The sequence below is a fragment of the Mercenaria mercenaria genome, chromosome 18 (assembly GCF_021730395.1).
Source record: "Mercenaria mercenaria strain notata chromosome 18, MADL_Memer_1, whole genome shotgun sequence".
Classification (NCBI taxonomy): Eukaryota; Metazoa; Mollusca; class Bivalvia; order Venerida; family Veneridae; genus Mercenaria; species Mercenaria mercenaria.
The window spans coordinates 32,269,157-32,292,762 of record NC_069378.1 but is presented as its reverse complement, the minus strand read 5'-3'; the positions used below and the strand labels follow the sequence as shown (position 1 = coordinate 32,292,762).

Here is a 23,606-nt window from a genome sequence, read left to right as displayed (position 1 = left end):
AATGTTTAGGACGCCTAATATTTGGAACTTTGTCCGAAGACATAGGAAATTAATTTATATAAATCCATTTTTTTTTTCAGATGTATAAAACTAAAATTTCAAATAACGTCATGAAAGTAGATTGCAAAATCTATTATTCTCTTTTGATAATTAACAATTCCATTGATGTTGCCATAGTTAAGAAATTATAGAATATAGACTTACATCTTTTGTCATATTTTCACTATTTGGCACATTCTACCAAAGGCATAAACTCAAATGTCAGTCTGATTCAAAAGGATCTAAACCAAATATTTGAATGGCATTTACGTCTTCTCAAAATTCGGTATAATATTTCCAAATATTATATCTATTTTATCACTTTTGTAGAGCTACTCAGTTCTTAGCATTTACTTTTTTTCTCTTTGTGAAGTAATAACACCAAGAATATGACTGTAGTGTGTTATTTATTTCGAAATATTACAAGGAAATAGTAATAATTTAGCGCGGCGGAACAAAATTCAATTTCTCTGAAAGCATTTATTTCTACCGATGTTTTATATATAAAACATGGCGCGTCCTGTTGGATATAGTTACCTCTTAGGCGTGTTTTTAGCAACAGAGAGCTTTTGCTGCTTTCTGTTGCGTATGGTTGAAAAGATATTTGTATAAAATTTTAAGGTCTTCAAGAGCATTTTCTTAGTAAATTAGATATTTTATACTGGTCTACGGTGTTAAGATAAACAAATACTATATATCAGAAAGGATTCCGCAGGCAATCGGTCAGGAAAATAATAGACATAGAATATGTTAGCAAGTCGGAATTCAGACTGAAAATCCGCCTGAGTAAAATCTTTGTTCAAAATCGAAATTTCAAATAAATGCTGACTTTGAAGCTTGCTAGGTGAAATATTTTTTCTACAAAGCGCGGTAAGGTGTAACATAGGAGCCGAAATGCCTGTATGCAATATTGGAACATCCTACAAGAATTTGCCTTATAAAAGTGTACATACAAGTGCAATTAACAAACCTTATAACAAAACACTTAATGTATTGCCAGTATATGTTACAAGATGCACATTGTTGACAGTTGGTAAACGTTAAGACAATAATCTTGTGATGTCACAGAGAAATTTCATAAATATCTCAGCCATCTTATAATTGACTCATTTTATAACTACGCCCCATTTTTAAAACGTCACAATAAAACACATAATGTTTAAAATTTCTAAACAATTAGATTTAACTTTTACACAAAGACAAATCACATAGCATACAATAACACCGTTAAAACTAGAAAGAAAATTATTTTTAGCATATTTTTGCATCATATAAATCTATTACCTACAAGTCTGTGTCCGTTCAAAATAAAAGTTTGCTTATTTCTCCTACACGCACTCACTTTCGTTTACTGTTGTAAAAAAAATCGTCAAAAGCATGCATTGAAAAATGACAAAAGAAATGATATCCCGTGATAATTACTTGTCAGACATACGCAGATGTTCATTTTATTTATCTTTCCAATAGTGTTTATGGAAGAGTTATCCTACTTTCGAAATATTAAATCCTCAACAGGTTAAAAAATCAGAAGTTCATGTCGAAATACAATAACTCGGATATCACTTTCAAAGATAAAAGATATCTCAAATTTATCACAAATATACCGAAACAAATTATTCATATTTTGTTGTTGTTTTTTTTTTTTCGAAATGGGCAGAGGTATTAAGATAAATCAAATTATTTGATCGTATTAATCAGTTTTGCTTTGACATGTTATTGACAATTGATCTTTTTAAAATGTGCTTAAAACTTCAAAAGTGTTGATTCAGTTATTTAAAAGATATTGGTTGCGTTAGAAGATTTGCTAAGTGTATATTACAGCTCTTGACTCAATGAGCGATGAGACTGTGACTCCAAGAGGGGTAGCAGTCTTCATGCCATCGTTTGCTATTACAAACCTTAATTATCGGTGTGCAGAATTTTGCATTATCGATAGTTTCAACTGCATCCCCATCCTTTGTAACAATTCATACCTTTGATCAAATTTATTTCAAATTCGCTAAAAGCATTGACATTTCAAACGGCAAAGGTTGTTGGTATTAAACTGATCCTTGAAGGAATCAATAGTTATGAATTCAGCCGAATTCGGTGCGGCAAAATGCGTTGAAATGGTGTATATGTTTTGTTTAGGGTCCTAGAATGGGATGATTTTTTTGCTGAAATACGGCAATGTAAATCATGTTGATTTCTATATCGGCAGACTAGTCTGTAAATTGAACTCTCAAACGTAATAATCAAACTAATACTATGGTACGGAATCCTGTTGGGGCCATTTATAATGTCGCCGTCGCGTTTGTGGGATCGACACACGACAACGCGAAGTGACATAGCGACATTACGAAGTGACTCCCGACAATCGCAAACGACGGCGACAATCCGAAACGACAATGTCGCGATATCCACTTTGATATGTCGCCTTTCAAAAGCACGATATATCGCGATGTCACTTCGCGTTGTCGAGCGTCATATCGCATTGTCGCTATGTCACTTCGTAATGTCGCGATGTCACTTCGCGTTGTCGTGTGTCGATTCTGCAAACGCGACGTTGGCATTATCAAACGACATACGATAATCTCAAACGAGGCTCGACAACACGAAGCGACATCTTCTAATGTCGTATCGTATGTCGCGTGTCGCGGGTTTGGGTTAGGGTCGACGCGCGACAACTCCAAACGATACACGACACGCGAAGTGACACTCGACAATACGAAGCGACATTTTCATAATGTCGTATCGCATGTCGCCCGTCTACCGATGAAAAGGTAAAATATTTCCGTACTTTTCCGTACGGAAAATGTCCGTGTTTTTCATTAACTTCAAATAATTGTAGAATGTTCCAAACACAAGATATTTTAATGTAATAACTTTTATATATTAAATTCAAACATTGTCTAAACGGATATGTAACTTGTATAATTTTACCGCCGGCGGTTTCGTCGGAGGACCGTCTCAAAATGTATCAGTTTTCCTCAAAATATGCATACTTCTTCATATATTAAATAGAGGGGTGGTTCTTGTCTTAGAAGCCATATCTTCATAACCTGATGTCCGATTTTAATAAATGATACCTTGTTGCAAAGGACAAGTCATTACCTAGAGCAAAGAGGCCACGTCAGGTTCGAACCCGGTCGGCTAGGGGTCAAGGTCATAGGTCAAATTCCGGTAATATTCTCAAAATATGAACTTGTCAGAGCAGTCAAGATGGTCCTGAAAACCCAAGCACTACATTCACTGTGTCCAATGACACCATTGGAGCAATTCTCACGGCTCCCTTGGTCGGGTCAGCTTAGTCTTGGCCAGCACCCTACCGCATATAACAAGTTAAATCATTTTCTGATACCTGTCCTAAGCTCTGATGGCATCATATGTAAGTAGCTTAAATGTAAAGCCAAGTCATCTACGAACATATTCATATATATATATAGTATAGGTAGGTACCTGGGGTGTAGAGACTCGAACAAGGGTCAAAATCTAACAAAGTGTCATTATCAACTGAAATTCAGTATATATTACAATAATGATAATTTAAAAAAATAGGGCAGGTATCAGAAAATGATCACGGTGGCCAAGACTAAGCTGACCCGGGCCGGGGAGCCGTGAGAATTACTTTAATGGTGTCATTGGTACTTGCTTCTTTAATTTCTAAAGCGTCTAAAATGTTGTGTTGTAATTAAGAAATAATTTATTGCAAAAGAGTGTTTTAACACTATTTATGCACGATGGGCAGTTATACGTCGGGTGTAATAATAAAACGAGGGCGCAGCCCGAGTGAAATTATTTGTACGACGTATTACCGCCCGAGCGTATAAATAGTGTTAAAACACGCCTTTGCTATGAATTATTTTAATTCTAATATGCCCTTAATCTAAAGCAGTAGATAAAATATAGTAGCGCTTTTTCTTGGTCGCAACAAAAACTTTGACGTCATCACACGTTAACGTGACGTCATTCTAGCGTAAGTGTGCTAATCAAATTACTCCCGCTCTGACTGGGCGCGACCTGATGTTTTCCAACCACTTTTTAAAATGCGCGATAGTACCAATTTTGTCTAGGTCAGTGTTAAAATTGTTATTTTTTTAATCAGCCTTTCTAACACGACCAGCAAATAATCTACATACACATAGAAGAAACTCAATCCACGGTTATTTTGCGATAACCCATGCGCGTGCAAACGATTGTTTTGGCTGTTCCGTATACCGCTAAATCCGCGCGTGCAATTCTTTTTATGAGTGAAAGTCAAGTCACGTTTGTAAATACAAGCGTTAAAATCGTGGTATACGCGTACAACAACAACAACAAAGTTCGGCTGCAAAATGGCACAAACGACTAATCTGTTGCATACGGGAACAATCTGCGAGATTCGTCTGGAGGATAATTGACGAAAGGTTTGATGGCCATGTTACACAATGATTTATTGCAATCCTTAAGCAATGGGGAGAATATATGGAGGAAAATTCAACAGCCAAATCCAGGTGCGTAGCACGAAGTGTAGTTCATGTCGTAAATAGTTCCATACTTTAACAGACGCTTGCAGTTTATGGATTATCAAAGCAACCCGCTTATTCTTTTGAACTGTGAATAACAATGTAAAAGAGTGTTTGATAATAAAAATAATTGCCCGATATATTTCCTATGTAGAAAAAACATGCATAAATTTCAATGTACGCCGCCGAAACTGAAATTTTTATCTATACATATGTTTATAGAAGCTGTGACGTCACTGTTCCTCTATAGCCTAATGGTAAGTGTTCTCGCTTCACATTCAAGAGGTCGGGAGTTCAAGCCCTAATGGAATATTTAACTTTTTTAATTTCACCAGTTTTACTTTTTTATGAATCTAACCATGATGAATTTTGCAAATATTGCCAAAAAATCATTTGTGCGAAAACTTGAAAAGGATTTGTTTTGATGTCAGATTCAAAGGTACTTCCTGTACAGTAGTCTGAGTACATCAAACTATAAAAAGGGGTCCAAATTAACAGGCGTGGAATTTTTGAATATATCCTTCTCCTTTCGCATATATTGCACGCATAAATCTTAGAAATCATTGACCAGTGTTTTACACTTGGGATAAAATTGTTGGCTATACAAATGAGAATTAGCACCGAATTTTATATTAATTTAAGTTAAAAAGTTAAGTATTTTGAAATATAAAACGAGTACTAATACAGACACTGAGTCAGGGGACAAAAAGACGCGATCATTTTACTGGAAGCCGCCATATTGGAAGGGAGCTTGAACTTGTTGCATTATCCTAAGACCGGGCATAATTTGCAGTGCGGCACTGTCGCCTGTTTCGCACAGATCTTCTAAAAGATGAATTTCATTTTCAGGCAGAATCTTGATTTTCTTTACAGAAATACATATTTATTTATTTAGCAAAGTTGGTCAGGCGTTATTTCTATTTTCTGATGGTCGCGTCAGTTTACTTTAGAGAGATCCGTAACCGCACATAAACTCTCTGAAGCTGAAATTGTATTGTACTTGCATTGAATGTCTAAAATTAGTAACAGTATTTCTGTGTTAGTTATATAACCTGTATAAAGCTTGTGTTTTGCATTGTACTCGCACTGAATGTCTAAAGAGTAACAAATATTTTTTTATAAAATTTCTAAAATAAGCCACGTCACGAGAAAACCTACATTCTGCATTTTTAAGGTCACTGATTTAACTATAAATAACATCTCTGATAGACGGAAGATGGGAGCCTAGCACTGGTGTTTCCCAGGAATGATGTTTCGGTAAACTGTCTGTCTGTGAAAATAGCTGAAATATTGTTGAAATCTAAAAGTAAACCAAAAATAAAACATATAAAACTAGAAAATTTGTTGCAGGCTATGGTTGGTTAATCTGGTGAACATGATAGGCCCATCATCGATCTTCCGTAAAGTCGCGAACATTCCAAATGTAATAGTATTTTATACCTTTTTAAGTTTAATACATTTAAAATTTAACTGTTACTCGGACCAAAAACATAGTCTCACATCTGATGCGCAATATTCAAGATGACGTCTTGTGATTAATCACAGTATTTTTGTGTTAGTTTGCTATTATATAACCTGTACATTGTTGATATTTTTGTTTTTCACTTGCACTGAATGGGGGTGGTCATATTGGCCAAATTTCCGATTGAATCTTGTTTCATATTGCCCTACAAAGAAGCATGGGCCCTTTATTCCATTTCTTAATAGTTAACCGACGAACCCGTTGAAACTTGATATTTATTATATGATTATTGAATCACTGTGATTTTCATATAGGTCATATAGGTCATCAAAGTTAGTTCGAAATTCAAAGTCACACGGTTGCCTTGATATTAAAAACGATTCTCAACCGCTAGCTTAGTATAGCGTTTTTCTTTCACGATTTGTCCGCAGATGAGTCTTGCATATATGTGTTTTACATAGAGGATATTACATCTGTGTCTTATCATACTGAATTTATTAAACGAGTTAAATAAAATATAAATAGAATATAAAGCCTCCTAGTGAAACCTTTATTCCAGAATACAACAGTCTTTCCCTTGTGTCTATGGTGTCTAGTGATGAAGCAAAAAAAATCCTACTGTGCAGCATTTCTGAGACGACACCACATGATAAAAGCAAGAACATGACACTTGTACTGCAGAAAATGGAAACAATGTTGAAATTAACCTTTATATGCCACTTGTGCACCACCAGAAAACAATGCAAACGAAGGCTTACTGTACTTCATCTAATTGTTAAAATGAGCCCTAGTGTGACTTTTGGTAATCATTTACTTGTTTAACGCCAATGTTCAGTTTTGCTCTGTTTGGTTTGACACTTTTCAGGACAACCATCCTGCAATGCTTTCAGCGCTTTGATTTCTAACACTGTTGTTTTCAAGTATGTCGTGTTAGAATCGAAATAACAAGTTCCCAAGTGTGATTTATCGTAGAATAACCCTATGCGAATAACCTTATGCGAAACAATATATCACTCAGGCCTATAGCCTTCAGGATATAGTCTTACGCATAAGAACTCAAAACACGAGCTATACTACGATAAACCACACTTGGTATTATTTCTTAAATAACCGAGTATCAGCTACTCCTCATTTTTACCTGTAAGTATGTAGCTTATGTAAACGTAGGGTTTGACTTTTGGTAATCATTTACTTGTTTAACGCCAATGTTCAGTTTTGCTCTGTTTGGTTTGACACTTTTCAGGACAACCGTCCTGCAGTGCTTTCAGCGCTTTGATTTCTAACACTGTTGTTTCAAGTATGTCCCGTTAGAATCGAAATAAAAAGTTCCCAAATGTGATTTAATGTAGAATAACCCTATGCGAAACAATATCTCACTCAGGCCTACAGCCTTCGTGATATATTCTTAAACCACACTTGGTATTATTTCTTAAATAACCGAGTATCAGCTACTCCTCCTTTTTACCTGTAAGTATGTAGCTTATGTAAACATGGGGTTTGACTGTGTGAAGCCATCTCAAACAGTTTGTGGACCTACTTAACTTCTCACAATTTCTGAACAATATCCATCTATGACTGATTATTTCATTCGCAGAATGGTTTATATACAGCTTTGATTATGGAATATGATATGTCCAATAACATTGGACATAGGGCTTTATACAGTGCAAATAAAATAATGATAATACCTGTTTATAATTAATTTCTGTGGTATTTGGAAATGTGTTCATAGTCTCATTTGATTAAAAGAATGGCCATATAGCATTTTAAATATTGTATGTGATATGCATTTAATCTGTAAGCATATGGATGCGACTTTAATAAAAAAAAATATTTAAAAACTCTAGGCACCTTCGATGCAATTAAAGCGTTAGAATTACTTGATATAAGAGTTCTTTTATAACAGTACCTTTTAGATTGGGGCGTCACTATCTCCTTAGGTTATCAACTTATCAACACTTCATGGTCAAGTACTTTGAATGTAAGATATAGAACATTACAAGGTGAAAACTTCTTTAACCATTTTATCAAACGCTGAAATGTCAGTCAGTTCCAAATTGATGTGTTTGTTGTTATACACGAGGTCGTAGTGTAGTGTCCAAAATAATTTCAATGTGAGCGGTACAAAACATAAATGCTGTGTTCTGAAACTTTTGTCAAAGCATTATTAACAATAATTTTACCCGTATACAATATATGCATATATTAAGAAAAGTGTAAAAGTACATGAGAAAAAGATACTGTCTCATTGTAACAACGTTGATTTAAGAAATAATTTATAGTAAAACCTTGTTTTAACACTATTTATGCACGACAGGTGGTTATACGTCGGGCGTAAAAATTTCACGAGGGTGCAGTGAAATTATTTGTACGACGTGTTACCGCCCGAGTGTATAAAAAGTGTTAAAACACGGTTTTGCTATAAATTATTTCGATTCTAATATGCCCTTAATCTAAAACAGTAGATAACATAGTAGTGCTCTTTCTTGGCAGCAACAAAAACATTGACGTCTCCGCACGTTAACGTGACGTCATTCTAGCGTAAGAGTGTTTTAATAGAGAAAAGCATATTAGAATTCACTTTAAACTATTATCATGGAATTAATATGGCTTCCAATAATGAAAGGCAACATCTTTGCAATAAATCTGTAAATGTTGCAAAGAATTTGCATAGTTCATATTTTTATTATTCAGTCATCCCAAAAACAATTATTATTGCTTGAAAATTTGTTTTTGAAGTATACATTTAACATGCACTCAAGGACTTTTAAAAAAACGCCCCATCTATGCATTTGGAAAATTTGATCCAAAAAGATGTTCGTAGTGCATATATATTAATGAAATATGCATAATCGATTAGGATATTAATATGTTAATTTGTCTGTGCTTAACGGAGCGTGATAACAACTCATGAAACTCATATTTGGGTAATTTTTATTCGGATAGACAGAAATTCAGTTGTCGACGCTGGATAAGAACCGTTAGAAGATAAACATATTGGCCAGTTTACGCAATGATAAAAGGATAAAAGGAAATTTACGTTGAAACACGCGAACGTAGGGGACGTTGAAGTATTTAAAACAATTTACCAAAAACCACCGTTATCGGATCAAATGTAATGAATTATAAATAGTGAATATAACAATACATACACATGTATACAATGATCGGGGCAGCTGGATATTAAACCGATTGGGCTTAGACCCTCGTGTTCAAATGTCTTCCCATCTTAATTCTGAACCGCTGTATATCAGACACTAACCACATGAATGTCTTGATCCTTTAATTAAAAGCTGCTTTAATCGAGACAGTCTCGATCAGTGTTACATATTAATATATCAAATTGAATGTTTTATAAACGATCGTAATATTTCGCTACACACCTGTGGAGTATCAAATTAAATGCAATTTTGTACTTTCTGCTTACGTTTGCTGATATTATTTTATTCAGTAAATCCTACACAAAGTAATTTAAAACCCACATGAAGTGCTTATATTAAACGAAAATATCTGTAGCCTCGTAACCAAGATGTTATATAAAATACTAATTACAGTTTGAAGTATGTCTTGATTTCATTTTGACCCAGTGTATTACTGCTTTTATTTAGAACTTTACAATCTACAGGTACTTAGTTACGGTAAACTTGTTAAACACAATAGCGCCTTAGAAACAAAGAGAACGGATCGAATAATAATGCATTTTATCATGTGCTATATGCTATATAAATTCTATTTTCACAAGAAAATACATACTGGCAGAAAACAATCCGTATTGTACCTTTTGTATTGTATGTTGCTGGACTGCTTCCATTTAATATGCATGACCTGACCTGTATATACACAGAAACTACATTAAGTTCTACTCTAACATCAATTCGTTTGATAACAAAACAACAAACAAAACGGTGACGGTATATAATAAAAGGGTCATTATTATGGTAGATAGATCTGGGATGCTGTATTCGCCTCTCGTGGATTTTTCCAGGTCGGATCTAATCTGGCAAAATCCGCTCGAGCCGAATACAGCATCCCAGATAAAGTTACTATTATAATAACCTTATTATCTCATTGGCCAATATTATTGGTTTGATTGACAGGTCGGATCCATATTCAATACAAATGTATTGGAATCTAAAGAAAGCTATTTGCTTCTTGTTTATGTCCATCTCGACATGGATCTGTCTCGAGCAAAGGCGCGTTGCATAAAAAAGTGATTTTGCAATGCAAGCCAAATGGAAACGTTTACCATTTTCGTTAAACGACAATGATAAATATAAGGAATAAATAAATTATTAAAATAAACAAAAGTAGAAAAACCTTGAACTTTATTTTTGCATTTTTTGTTATCTAACGATGATGTATCACTGGAGAATCGTTTTTGAAAATATACGTGTTAATGTCTGGTTTGCTTCTTATAATAGCCAATCAAAAGAAAAACAGCCCGTGTCAAAGGTAAAACAATAGGGATTGTCAATTAAGACTGTACTATATAATTAATGAGATGTCGGAGACGACCGAGAATGACCGAATAATGACAACCGTAAAAAGACAAGAGGTATGTATCAACCAATCGAAATTCGCCTAATACGTGCCACGTTGGAAAGCCTCTACTTGCCTTATCTTTAAATGTGCACCATATGTTGAGTAGCTTAATATTGTCAATTATAAACCTTATAGTAAGCCAATAATGTCTAATATTTTATTTCTTTCTTTATTGGTTGCTATAGCAGCCGTTGTTGTTAACTGTGAAGATGGAGAGCTTAAAGTTGAAGTGGTTCATGCCGTAGAAAAATGTGACAGAAAAACGAAAAAGCATGATCTTGTGACTATGCACTACGCTGGATTCCTTGAAAATGGTACACAGTTCGACAGCAGGTGAGTGAACTTTTCTTCTTTTTAAAAGGAAACCAGTTATAGCAGTTTAATATAAATACTTCATTATTTTAGTTAAACGTCGATGAGAGCTTAAGGCATATTTAAGTCGTAAATCGCCGCTAGGTGCAAATCAGTAGCCTATTATTCATATAAAATAATTCTGAAGAAAGGTTAAAACTTGCAATATATACATTTAGTGATTCATTTGATGCACATGTACATCATTCATATAGAAAATATGCAAGGAAATATACTCTTGCGTTATTAACATGTATGCAACGTACCGCTTAATCGTTGTCACGTGATTTACGTTTAAAATACTACGGAATACAACCTGTAACGTGGCATGTCGTTACTGTATAGTAAGTTGAAATAGCATAAATCTTCTTGCTCATCACATCCAGATTATTGTACAAAGGTAGCTTGATGTTTCTTTTGCAAAATGTAGGTTGAGAGTATATGGAATGGTTTATATAGTGTTCGTTTCAGTTAACGCAATACAATACGATACGATACGATACGATACGATACGATACGATACAATACAATACAATACAATACATTACCATACGATACGATACGATACAGACACGATACGATACTATTCGATACGATACGATACGATAAGATCAAACACGGTCCAATCCGATACGATCAGAGACGATACGATACAGTAGAAGTGTACTGCATTAAACATTTTAAACTGCTTATGGCATATAAGTACAACATTATCGGGCTAGTAATAATCATAACTTCAAAAGATGCAATATTTCATCTTCTGTGTACAGTTTATTACAGTATTCAAACTTATCAAAATTGTCATTGATAAAAAAAGAGATTTGAAGGTCAATCGGTAGTAACGTAACAATTAATACTGAGATGCGACATGCTGGCTTTAATGAGATAAGGCGATTATCAATTAACCGCTATACGAAGATTAGATATCAATATCGGGCCAACAATAACAGCTGTGAACACTCTCATAACGCTATAACAAAGGGTTATTGGAGAAGTTAAGGTTTTCATTGTTTAATAAGGATGGCATTTCAATCGTCCTACCGTCCAATTATTTCCTCTATAAAACGATTGTTCCGTGCGCCTTTAGATGTATAGAGTTTTTACTAAATTGTAATATATATCATCTAAGGCTTTCGTTTCCTAATAGTGTTATCATTTCAGCGGTAGTCCTGAATGAAATGATTCTATCAGGTCTTAGACTGATTCAGAATTATTACAAAAGATGAATGCCCAGCGTGCAAAATTCTGAATTCAAAACATAAAAAAGAGGTTATGGAAAGGTCTCCTTTGTAGATAATCACCTATAACGCTCCCATTGTTCCTCTATACAACACGATTGTGATCTTCCGTCAGGCTGATACAGCTTCATCAAAAGACCTACATCAGGCCAAAGTGCATATAAATGATGCAAGCGGTTTTCTTTATCTGTAACTATCCCCTCCCCTCCCCTTGGTCCCCACCCTATCCTCCACCCTCCTCCACGAAGGACCGTATTTTTCGCTGAACGCATTCTTCACATTAGAAAAATACGCGTTTGCCTAATGTGCAGTTGTTATAATGCGTTCGTTTTAATTAATAAGCCTATTTTTGACATAAATCTGCATCTCCACAGCAAGGTCTTATGATAACTTAAGGATTGTTTTGTTGTTGTTGTGTAGGTTTTTTCACTACCATCTGTGACTGGGTTGGGTTGTATGTTCCTAGCTGGATTATCAGATAATAAATAGATAATGCACCCAGAGGGGTTGGAAAAAAGATGTTAGCAACCCCGAGAATAATTACCGAAACTGTTAATTGCTATAGGTACAAGGCATAATTTTAAAGCTCTTTTTCATGAAAAAAACTCTTTGCAACCGTTACGTTCCCTCAGCTAAACGCAGCCAAAGCGGACGTTCCATTCCCATGACACTTAATCGTTGGTCCTACTTACTCATTCAAACGCCTATATGAGCCCCGCAGGACGGTTCACTTTGCAAGAGGAGCATATGCAATACTATAGCTTTAAGATAAATTGGAGACCAGTCTCAGAAAACAGCATTGCTATTGGTCAGATTCAGAATTGTATTAAGAAACAACCAATCAGACGCTTGAACGCTTTGAACGCTTGAATGTTTATGGACTGTGTTCCAGTTTCAGTTTCATAACTTTGGACCCAGGCGTTATTTCTCGTAAAGCGGTTGCAAACATTCTGAATACGTTTAACTGGAATCTTTGATGCTGTAACGATACTGAATTGAATAAGGGCTATCATTAATAAGGGTAAGATTTAATATATGTCCCATCAGACAAAGGATGGTACAAATTAATTGACATATTCTGAAACCTTATAGGCTATTATATTTGTACAAAAGATTGCGTAATTGCGAAATATGCTTTCTTCTTTCCTTTGATGTCTGCATTCTGCTTTCGCATGAAATAAAATAATATATATATATATTTGGTGTAATCAACACCTATTTACAGAAAAAATGTGAACACCAGAATCATCCATCCTGAAGATTGCGTAATAACATAATGTTCTTAATTCTTTTTGATCTGTCTTTTGTTTCTCTTATTTAAGTTTACATATGAAAATGAAATGATGCCATATACTAGTAATTAGTACTTAAGAATTCTCTTTATTATATGACATCTGAAATAATGTTCGCAGGTTTGTTTAATTGTTGACTTATAAGCAAAGTAACAAACTTTGGACTTGCAATTTTTTATGTTACGGGTTATTTAATAAACGATGTTAATACACTGGCGTTCCTCGAATCTTGATGTCTCCAACAAAGCACATTGGTGTTTTGTAGATTGCTTGTCTTCTTCTTCATTATGGGTAAATCCGGTGAAATTAGGACAAATAATAAACTTGGACAATCATTTGTATGTCACTGAGTTTTGATCAACTTTACCTGTACAAAAAACTTTTTACCTAATTTTTGCGCATACTCTACGAAAATATGTAAAAAGACGCGGTGAAAAATTGCTTTTCACAAAATCAAATCGTGCAAATCTTTTTGCAAATAGTCTCTTAAAACAGGTGTTTTTCTGGTTCACAAAGGTATTCAAACAATAAATGTTCAAATGAAGAAAATAATGAAATACTACAGTTTAGCAAGTGTATTTTGATGGGCGAGCTATAGTGTATCTACTTCTCCATTAGTTTTAATTACTGAATTCAATTTTGTTTGGGTCGCTCGAAACCATGGATAACTCGAGCATTTTGCTCATCCCCTAGCGCCCTCAAGCGAGCGTTGTTTTACTGTAATTACTGAAACTTGGTCATAATGTATAACGACCAGTTGGATGTAGATATTTCATTTGCTTGTCTTCGCCACAGCATCACTGAATAACATATTCCTGTTGCGTAAAATCCCTCCGTTAACATGTTAAAAAGATGATTTTAAAAATGTTTGCCGCCTCGACAACGTGATTAGTCGTATGTTGTTGTTGTTGTTGTTTTTTTTTTTTCACAAACTAATTTTTACTGACATATGAGCCGTGCCATGAGAAACTCAACATAGTGGGTTTGCGACCAGCATGCATCCGCGCAGTCTGGTCAGGATCCATGCTGTTCGCTAACAGTTTCTCTATTTGCAATAGGCTTTGAAAGCGAACAGCATGGATCCTGACCAGACTGCGCAGGATGGTCTGGATCCATGCTGGTCGCAAAGTCACTATGTTGGTTTTCCCATGACACGGCTCATATAACTGTTTTCCAGTTTAGCAACTAAGAGGATCACGGAGACAAATCTTGTGAAATAAGAATTATTGCATAATCTACTAATATTTATCAAGCATTTTAAAAAGCGTAAGCCAAAAGGTCAAACACACAGTTAATGGATAGTTTGCCGAACGTTGAGTATAATAAATTTAAGAATGTTCAGCACCGAATATGAAAGTTTGGATGCTGAGGGGAAACACTAGTCTAGGAAATGAAAATATGAATCAAATTGTACAGTTAATATAGCGGTTCTGCTGCGATTCTAGTTACCTCCCCTGACGCTCCGATCTCAGGGCCACAAGCAACGGCTATAACTGATGTACTGCGTTCGACTTGAAGATTTTTTTTTTTCGAACAGGAATTTAAATGAAAGTGATAATTGTACAATAGTTGTACAAGCAAAACTGGTTCCTAAACGATATACGTATAGTACGGCAAAATAACGCGACACGACAAAAACGATGTCAACAAAAGCCATTGAAGTGTAACAATGAAACAGTTGGTTAAAACATCTTAAATTCTTTTTATCTTTGCTGTCCAACTGTAACAGCAACAAGATATTTAACAGACGATTGACAACGTTTGAGACGTAACGCCTAGGGGCAACGTTTGCGTGTTACAACGTTGTAGTATGCTGTAAATTATTACATGCTCGTCTACTATTCTCGGATACGCTTCGGATAAAACCAAGCGTTTTTATATCCCATCTTTCACATTCGATAGACGCTTATCTGAAAAACTCCGTTTGCAACTATTTCGTTCAGTGTCATTCCTTGGAACTGCACATGTACACTTAATACACACCATCTGCGGGTCGTCTGAAATCAAAGAAATAATTGCGCTCTTACTGAAAACTTTCTTACACTGTTAATGAGTAGAAATGTTTAAAAACAGCTGTGACCCAGTGTAAGATTCTCACATACATTACTTGTGAGAAACAGTTTCGGAACTTCAACGCTTTTTAGTCGGTGTTGGCATTTACACAATAACTAAAATTAAACATCCCTGACAAGACCGTTGGGTGCCTCAAGATATCAAACCAATATTATATCAACTTTTTGACAAATCTTATTGACATTGTCATCAGTCATTATAACATGCCCCCTTTTTATGTCAGTCTGGAGGCGACATGAGAACATATTTTTTCAAAGTCATATATAGACTATTTCTTGTATGCACGGTATTATAGCAGTCGTGCATAAATGAGAACGCACGACGCACAGTGCTTCTAAAAATTGCTCATGTCACCTCAAACGCTCCGTACCTTTCTACAGTGATCACTAGCAGAATATATCTTTTGAGTTTAACACAATTACTGCAGAAGTGTGGTCAAGTGTGTATGATTTCAGCAACTTGGTTCGGTTGTCTTGGGTTCAATAAAATAATATAATAAATAATAAAATCATCAAGCCACACTTAGATCTAGGTCTTGACACATTGTATATTACTTGTACATATATTTTGTATACAATGTGTCTTATTTATTTTTAAATGTATTGTATGATTCAAATGCTCTTCACTTATGGAGGAAAGAGAGATATTTATCTCATATGATTTAAGTACGGGGTCCGATGCTAAAAGATTGAATTTTAGTGAGTGAGTGAATTGGATTTTACGGCGAATCGACACAAAGGGCATATATCGCCGAGAAGAAGTTAATATGAAAACGTAAGATTGAATTTTAGGACCACGCAGTCACAAAATGCATCTGTGTAACTGGTCAATTAGCCTGCGCCCAAAACCATCCAATCAGATGCTGGAACTTTGAGACTCTCTGTAGTTTTAATGAAATATTAAAGATATTCAATACGTAACTTTCATTTTATCTACTAACTTTGATTGTGGGAAATTCTTATCAAACAAATTCAACTTGACTAAATATAAACAAACTGTGTTCATAAATCTACTTTCACAGTTAAATGTCATGTGAAACGGTCATTTCTTAAAAGAACTTCCGGTATATTTAGTTGCTTAGCTATAGATCGATGATAGGGTGTTTAATATTCTAAACGTAACTCGCGCAGTCCTGTTTACACACAAATTGTCTATTTAACGTTTACAGAGGCAATGCGATTTCTTTGTTCATATTTTCTAATATGAATTAAGAATGTAATAAATCTTTAATAAAAAATCAAACTTTCGATATAACATTTTGTGATAACGAACTGTGATTTCAGTCAAACGAAATAAAATTCTTTTAAAACGAATAAGTATTTTAAGAAACGATTTCAGTAATAATTCATTATGTCGTGAACTTCGATTTATAGAATTGATAACCATTTCGTTAATATTTCGTACATTTCATTAGAACGATTTAAGATCTATGAACAAACGAGTTGATATTTCGTTCTAACAAAATAGAATCATAAAAAAGAATGAAATCAGAGTTCTCAATAAAAGATAGAAATGAGATTTTGAAGTAGCAAACAAATAAGATTTCGTTGTAAACGAAATAAGAAAAAAGGGTCTCCCCCAGAAAACACTTGTATAGTGTGTTGTCCTGTAAAAAAAGCAACATTGTTTTGTGCTTTGCTTGGAATAAAATGTTTGCATTTTATGATTAAAACACTTAATTTAATTGCCATAGAGCGGCTACTACAAAATTGTCCAATTTAAAAGAAATTTTAATTTATTAAATGCTTTTATCGGATTTATATCGTTGATATGATATTCTGTAACACGGTTATCTTTCATATTTCACCGGATGACCTATAAATTATTCAAAGCACTTAAAGCCATATAAAACGCTCCGGTGAAATTAACACATTTTATAAATTTAATTTTTAAGTAGGAGTAAAAACGTTAACACCGGCAGAAAACTTTTAGAATATTTGATCTTAATAATACAAAGAAGTATTCAATTATATGATATTAATTCCGTACGTTTTTGAATTCAGATTTGCGCAAGCCCAATTTATATTCAATCAGTTTAGGGAAACTGCAAAGTAATCTGTTTATTGTTGTTTTTTTTAACGATTTTTTATTCTAATTAAGTGGCTTTTCACTTTGGTATAAGGGAAACAGGTCATATGTTAATAAACGTGTATTCTTATTGACCCTATAAAAGTCCATAGAGCTGTTGTTATTGGCCCTAGGACGCAAGACGTAAAATTCACACGTTGTGAGAACCAAAATTGGGCCGTGCAATTCGACTGTTAAATAAAGCGCAAGTTGTTTATAATGATGCACATGATGTGCAATTTAGCCTTTTTACAGCATATTCATTAAAATTACGCAGACAAGTTCGGAAATTACACACTAGACCAAAGGGGAACAAATCTTACAAGATAATTTTACTTTGTCCAAACTAGTCTTGCACAATTCTTGCTATCTATGCGAAGTAATTTGAATGTAAAGTCAAACCTGTCTTATCCTTGAGAATACCTTAGAATAAAGACTGTCTCTGAAAAAAGGACCACTTTGCTCTTTAAACCAGCAGTTTTACCGATTTAAATTATTGCCGCGCATCTAACATGAAGATTTTAAACCACCTTATTTCAATACCATTTTTCACGGTCTCAGGAGTGATCCTTATATAGAGGTTTAACTGTATCATCGGCGTGGTTAACGTTTGTCCTATTTCGTATATTTCAGTTTAGAAAGGAATCAGCCGTTCCAGTTTCAGCTCGGTATCGGTCAAGTCATCAAAGGTTGGGAAGACGGGCTGCTGGACATGTGCCCTGGGGAAAAAAGGAAATTGACAATCCCACCAAATCTTGCTTACGGTGATAAAGGAGCAGGTAAGATGAACCTTTTAAGGTGTTCTGCACATTCGGAACATATTTGTTCTTCAGTTCCACCCTCATAATATTCCTGTAATTTAAAAAATCATTTAATTACTATAAATGAATAGAGTTCTTGCTTTCATGATAGACATATTCTCTAAACAAGTTTCGTAACGGGAGTGTATGGGAAAAACACAGTTTTGAGAACAAATTCAAATATAGAAAAGAAATTCTGCAACCAAGATTTTTAGAAACTTCTCACAGTTGTAAATTTGCTTATTTTCTCAAATGACCAATTAAATGTATAGGTGCTTGTCCAGTTTTGAGATATTTACCCATGCTGTAAGAAAAACATTAATTTGAAGGTGATTTAATAACATTTTCTGGAATCATTTCTCGTGCAGTCAGTTTTGTCATTAGAATAATAATAACATTACTAGATTTAGCAGTTAAGGTAGTGGACTCCTAATGCAATTCGGAAATTTTCGTTCGTTTACGTATTCTGTTTCGGCATTTTACGGCAGCAAATGTAGTTCATACGAGCAACGCGTTTCGACGAATGCCGAAACGCACGAGATATTACGTAATCGTCGGAAGTGCCGAATGCCACAGACCACACCTAAACAACAAGGTTTTGCCGTTTATCGTTTCCTAGTTTTATATGCTAGATTATCCGATAAAAACGAAATTCAACCCCCATGTACGGACTCAAATTTTAATAAAATTTAGTCTAGTTTCTAACCAATTTATTAAAAAATATGTTAAGTTATTTATATTTTGATCTTTAAACTACGAATGAGAATCATATTTATGTTAAATTATATAAAAACGAATCAAAATCATCTTTATCTGAAATCATATAAAAAGAATATGTATAAGTTAGATAATACATAAAAGTGTGTTACCGGCTGGTATCATCATGCGCGGGGAATCTCAGAACATTTTGGTAGCAAACAGCTCGTAGAGCAGTTTGCATCAAATTACGTTCCTGAGATCTCCCAAGCATGATGATACTCGCCGTAACACCGCGTATGTATTGTCTAAGATTTATTGCATGATTAAAAACAGTAAACTGAACACATTTTTTTAAATCTTAAATTTAAAATTTTAAAAATATTTCCCTCTTGAGCCTCCCCTAGAAACATTTCAGGGTAAACCCCCACTCCATATAAAAGCCAAAGATTGCGCTTGCAGGCTTTATATAAATTATGCATGCTTCACATCAGATCCTGTTTTCAAATTTTAAAAAACTACTGAAAAAAAAAAGTATAAAAAAGTGCATAAGTACCATGAAACATTCTATACGGTGTAATTGTTTTCAAAACAATAGTTGAAATAGAGTTTCAAAAATAATTTAAACTAACTGTAAAAATTTGAATTTGCGGAGGGGGGGGGGTGGGGGGAGGGGTGGGAGGGGTGGAGCCTAACGAGGTCATGAACCCTAGAGAAATAGGTAATGTAAACAACCCACGTGGCTAATTTTATCAACAAACGTTTCATGTATCGATGAAATTAACACCTAGGCATATTGTAAGCTATGCCTAACGTAATTGAATTTTTAAACTGAAGAATATCATAATCATATTGCAGTTAATTTTTATGTTATTAAAAATCAAGTTTTAATAAAGATGTAAGAACTAAACTACAGAAATACAGTAATAATTATTTCAAATAGCTTATCATTTTCAATACCTTATCAAAAAGCAACACTTGCTAATTTTGTGTATTGTTTTACACCCAGACAGAGAAAACATACGATACTGTGTGTAACGAATTTAGACAGCTAACGTGCGATACCAGAATTTAGAAAACACAAAACTTCAAAGGAAAATGCCGCAGTCATGCAATAATTCTGAAAAGACACTATTCAAAGTGAACGTACAATCATATCTTTGTTGTTTTTAACGTTTTTGAGGTATGATGTTATCAATGTAAACGTTGTGAGTGTTTTATATTCTATCTTGCTTGCACGAATAGAAAATTCGAACTTGCGTATGATTTCAATAACTTCATTTTCACTGACATCCGATATAACTAGTATATGCACGTGATATATTGAAACGTCATGGAGCTCACCATCTTATAATTACAATTTTAGGTGACGCAATTCCTGCAGGTGCTACTCTGGTATTTGAGGTCGAACTTGTCCATACAGCTGACGGTCCAGTACCACCAAATGTTTTCAAGCAGATAGACAAAGATGAGGATGGAGTTTTAACTCATGACGAGGTAAATATGTCAACCCCATAACACAATAGCATGATAAATTGCAGCAAGTTGGCAGTGTGTACATTTGTACTAGTTTAATTGCCTTTGTTTGTTCTTTTTTCATGGTAATCGTTGCAACCCATAGATTTAGATTTCACTAACGCTGATCTGTCTGAGGTGTGCAGTGCCCATTTTTAATGAACAAAACGTCTACGATTTACATTTTTAAAAATATTTCTAGAACTTAAATACAAATCAAGCATATCTTTAATCAAATTGACACTCTTCAAAAAGCAACTCAAAAATAAGGTCCCAATTATAATTTGCAATGGTGGTGTAACACTGACTTAACGTTCCATCTTGGATTCTCGTCATGTACATTTAAGTGCAATTATTGTATGATCTTGAAAAAAGTCTGCCAAATTATCAGACACAAAATGTCAAGTATAGCCATACTATGAACCGGATAAAAGAAAGATAATGCATTGGAATTAAGGAAAATTGCTGTCTTGCAATAAAGAAAGAGCTGTTTTAATCCTCCGGTATTGCGGCGACGTGCTCATTTTTCGCGCATGTAAATATTTAGTGTCGGTATACCGATATAAGTTTTCATTCGATTGTCGCCATCTGTCATGGAGGGCCAACTTAACCAATTTAAAATATAATGATACAGATTTTCTGTTAAACCTGTTCATACAGCCCATCTTTAATAAAAAAAAGATCTTTCATGTTTTGCAGATGTTTTTTTTTTTTTTGTTTGTTGAAGGTTAAAAACACTTCAGTAGTTTAACTAGTTATCTAAGGAACAATATAGACTCTGCCCAAAGTTGGTCGTCAGCACAGGTTAGACTGTAATGTAATGTTTATTTTTACATTAGCAGTCACAGACACTAGCTTATGATATACCTCAATTTCTTTCTTCAGGTATCTGACTATTTAATCGCACAAGCTCAGGAACATGGACAACCGACCGACAAAGATTCTCAGGAACATAAGGAAATGGTACAGACAATTTTTGACCACGAGGATAAAGACAAAGATGGAGTTATCTCCCATAATGAGTTTAGCGGACCTAAACATGACGAGTTATAATACTTGATAAAAGTAGTGCTTTTTTTGAATTTCCATTTTGATAACTTGTATGCTTTTTTATACTATATAACATAAACATTTAAGAAATCAACACTGTTTATGTTTAATAAGCTATTAATTCGCGGACAAATTCACATCTTAAACCTTTTTGGTGACCGAAGATATTTATTCAAAGATAGAAATTAAAATATCTGACATTTGCAAATGGTGCCATTGTATTTAATAAATGCAATGTCTCTCATAACTGTAAATTTCAGCATTTTCAATTTCGTTTTGTCATTAAGAGATATTAATACGCTAGTGCTTTCCTGTTTGTTTACTTAAAGTTATACTATGCTGAATGTGCATAAATGTAATCAACTCATAACATACATATTCTACTTAAAAGACACCGCTTTAGAGTTGTGTAATTTATTGATGCATATCTTTATTTGTTTACTATGAAATCAAAAGCAATAAATTATACAATGTATGCTGTTTGACACTATATTTGCAATTTATCAACACTGACATACAATATATAAACACGAATACATCTGTCATTTATGTGACATAAAAGTTGATGGATTTGAAAAATGTCGTTTCCGTAACAAAACACCCATTGCGGTTAGAATCGTAAACTGCCAATTCTTGATGAAATATTGTTTCTAGATGTGTTCGATAAGTGCTTTTATTAACACGCTGTCATGGTTGGATGTTATTGTCACAATTGTTCTTGTAAAAAATATATATTCATGTCTTTGTATTTCGGGGAAAATGTGTGAGTGTGAAAACCTAGTCAATTACACAAGTTCATTTGTGTATGTACAGTTTTTTATGTTGAAAATGTTGAAAATATGATTTAAATTTGGTTAGCAGATATTTTCAAAAATAAAAAGAAAATACACGTTATATCGTGCCTAGTTATATTATAAAAAGAATATCTAAGATGCTGATTTCTCCTCCTCCTGTCCACCTCCTTTTCTTCTTTCACGGAAGAATGCTGCTACTGCAACTGTTGCTGTTGTTCCTGCTGTTGCTAAGGATGATGATGATGACGACAATTATTATTATTATTATCAACATCATTGTTATCATTATTGTTATTAAATTTCTTATTGTGATCTTCATATGTTTTCGCCTTAACCAAATGATTAACAGTTTCAAGATGGTCTTCGTGGAAAAACAGCTAGTTCTCTTTACGAAAATTAACACTATAGTCTGCTATGTACCAAACAACTGAATTTTATTCATCCCCGACTCAGTCATTTTTTCCACCCTTGACACAGTCATTTTCAACATTCCTAATCATGTAAGAGCCTTTGCTAATTTTATTTTTAATACAAAGATGCTCTGTTAACAGGGATTTAATGTTGTATGTGGGTTTCCACTTGTTACTGCTTTTTATTTTATCGTGTGGAAACCTCTATACTGTAGGTAAACGACTAATACTCATGCCAGATTGGAACAGTTTCAAATCCCGAAGCCAGTTGGCCAACAATTTGCCAGTTATTAAGTGGCCGTCACAGACATGTTTTCTGTAAATTCTTGATCAGATATAAGTAAGCATACATTTCTGTCCTTCTCTTTGGCCACCAGTGAAGTTAAAAAGAACAGAGAAGACATAAATATAAGACGAGTTTCTTTATAGGCAAACGTCTTCTGTGTAATGCACTTTCTTCCCACTAACATTACTAACAATCTGGAGGAGTGACCCATATGGCTTACGTACCGATGGTGACTATAAATAAGCTCAAGAACAGACAAACATGGCTTGCATTTCTTAATTGTTTGGATTTTTTTTTTTGAGGCATTCAAATATCTTAATCACAATTTCAACTTTACAATGCAAGACAGGAGGCAAGTTTAAACACTGCTTAGTAGTAGTTATCTGTAAAAAAACGAAACGATTTTAAAGCTTTTATGAACAATATAAAAACAAAATATATTTGTGTACATGGATATCACATTCAGTGGTATTAATTATAATTATTAATGATGTTCGAGCGGAGCGA

General features: G+C 34.2%; 1 protein-coding gene across 1 annotated transcript; it reads left to right on the top strand.

The window, feature by feature from the left end:
- Positions 1 to 10,579: 10,579 nt before the first annotated feature.
- On the top strand, positions 10,580 to 22,503 carry LOC123538911 (uncharacterized). The gene is made up of 4 exons (XM_045323322.2): positions 10,580 to 10,860; positions 18,182 to 18,327; positions 20,411 to 20,541; positions 21,445 to 22,503. Exons 1-4 carry the CDS (start codon positions 10,673 to 10,675, stop codon positions 21,610 to 21,612), a joined length of 633 nt encoding a protein of 210 aa, XP_045179257.1. The 5' UTR covers positions 10,580 to 10,672; the 3' UTR covers positions 21,613 to 22,503.
- Positions 22,504 to 23,606: the final 1,103 nt, after the last annotated feature.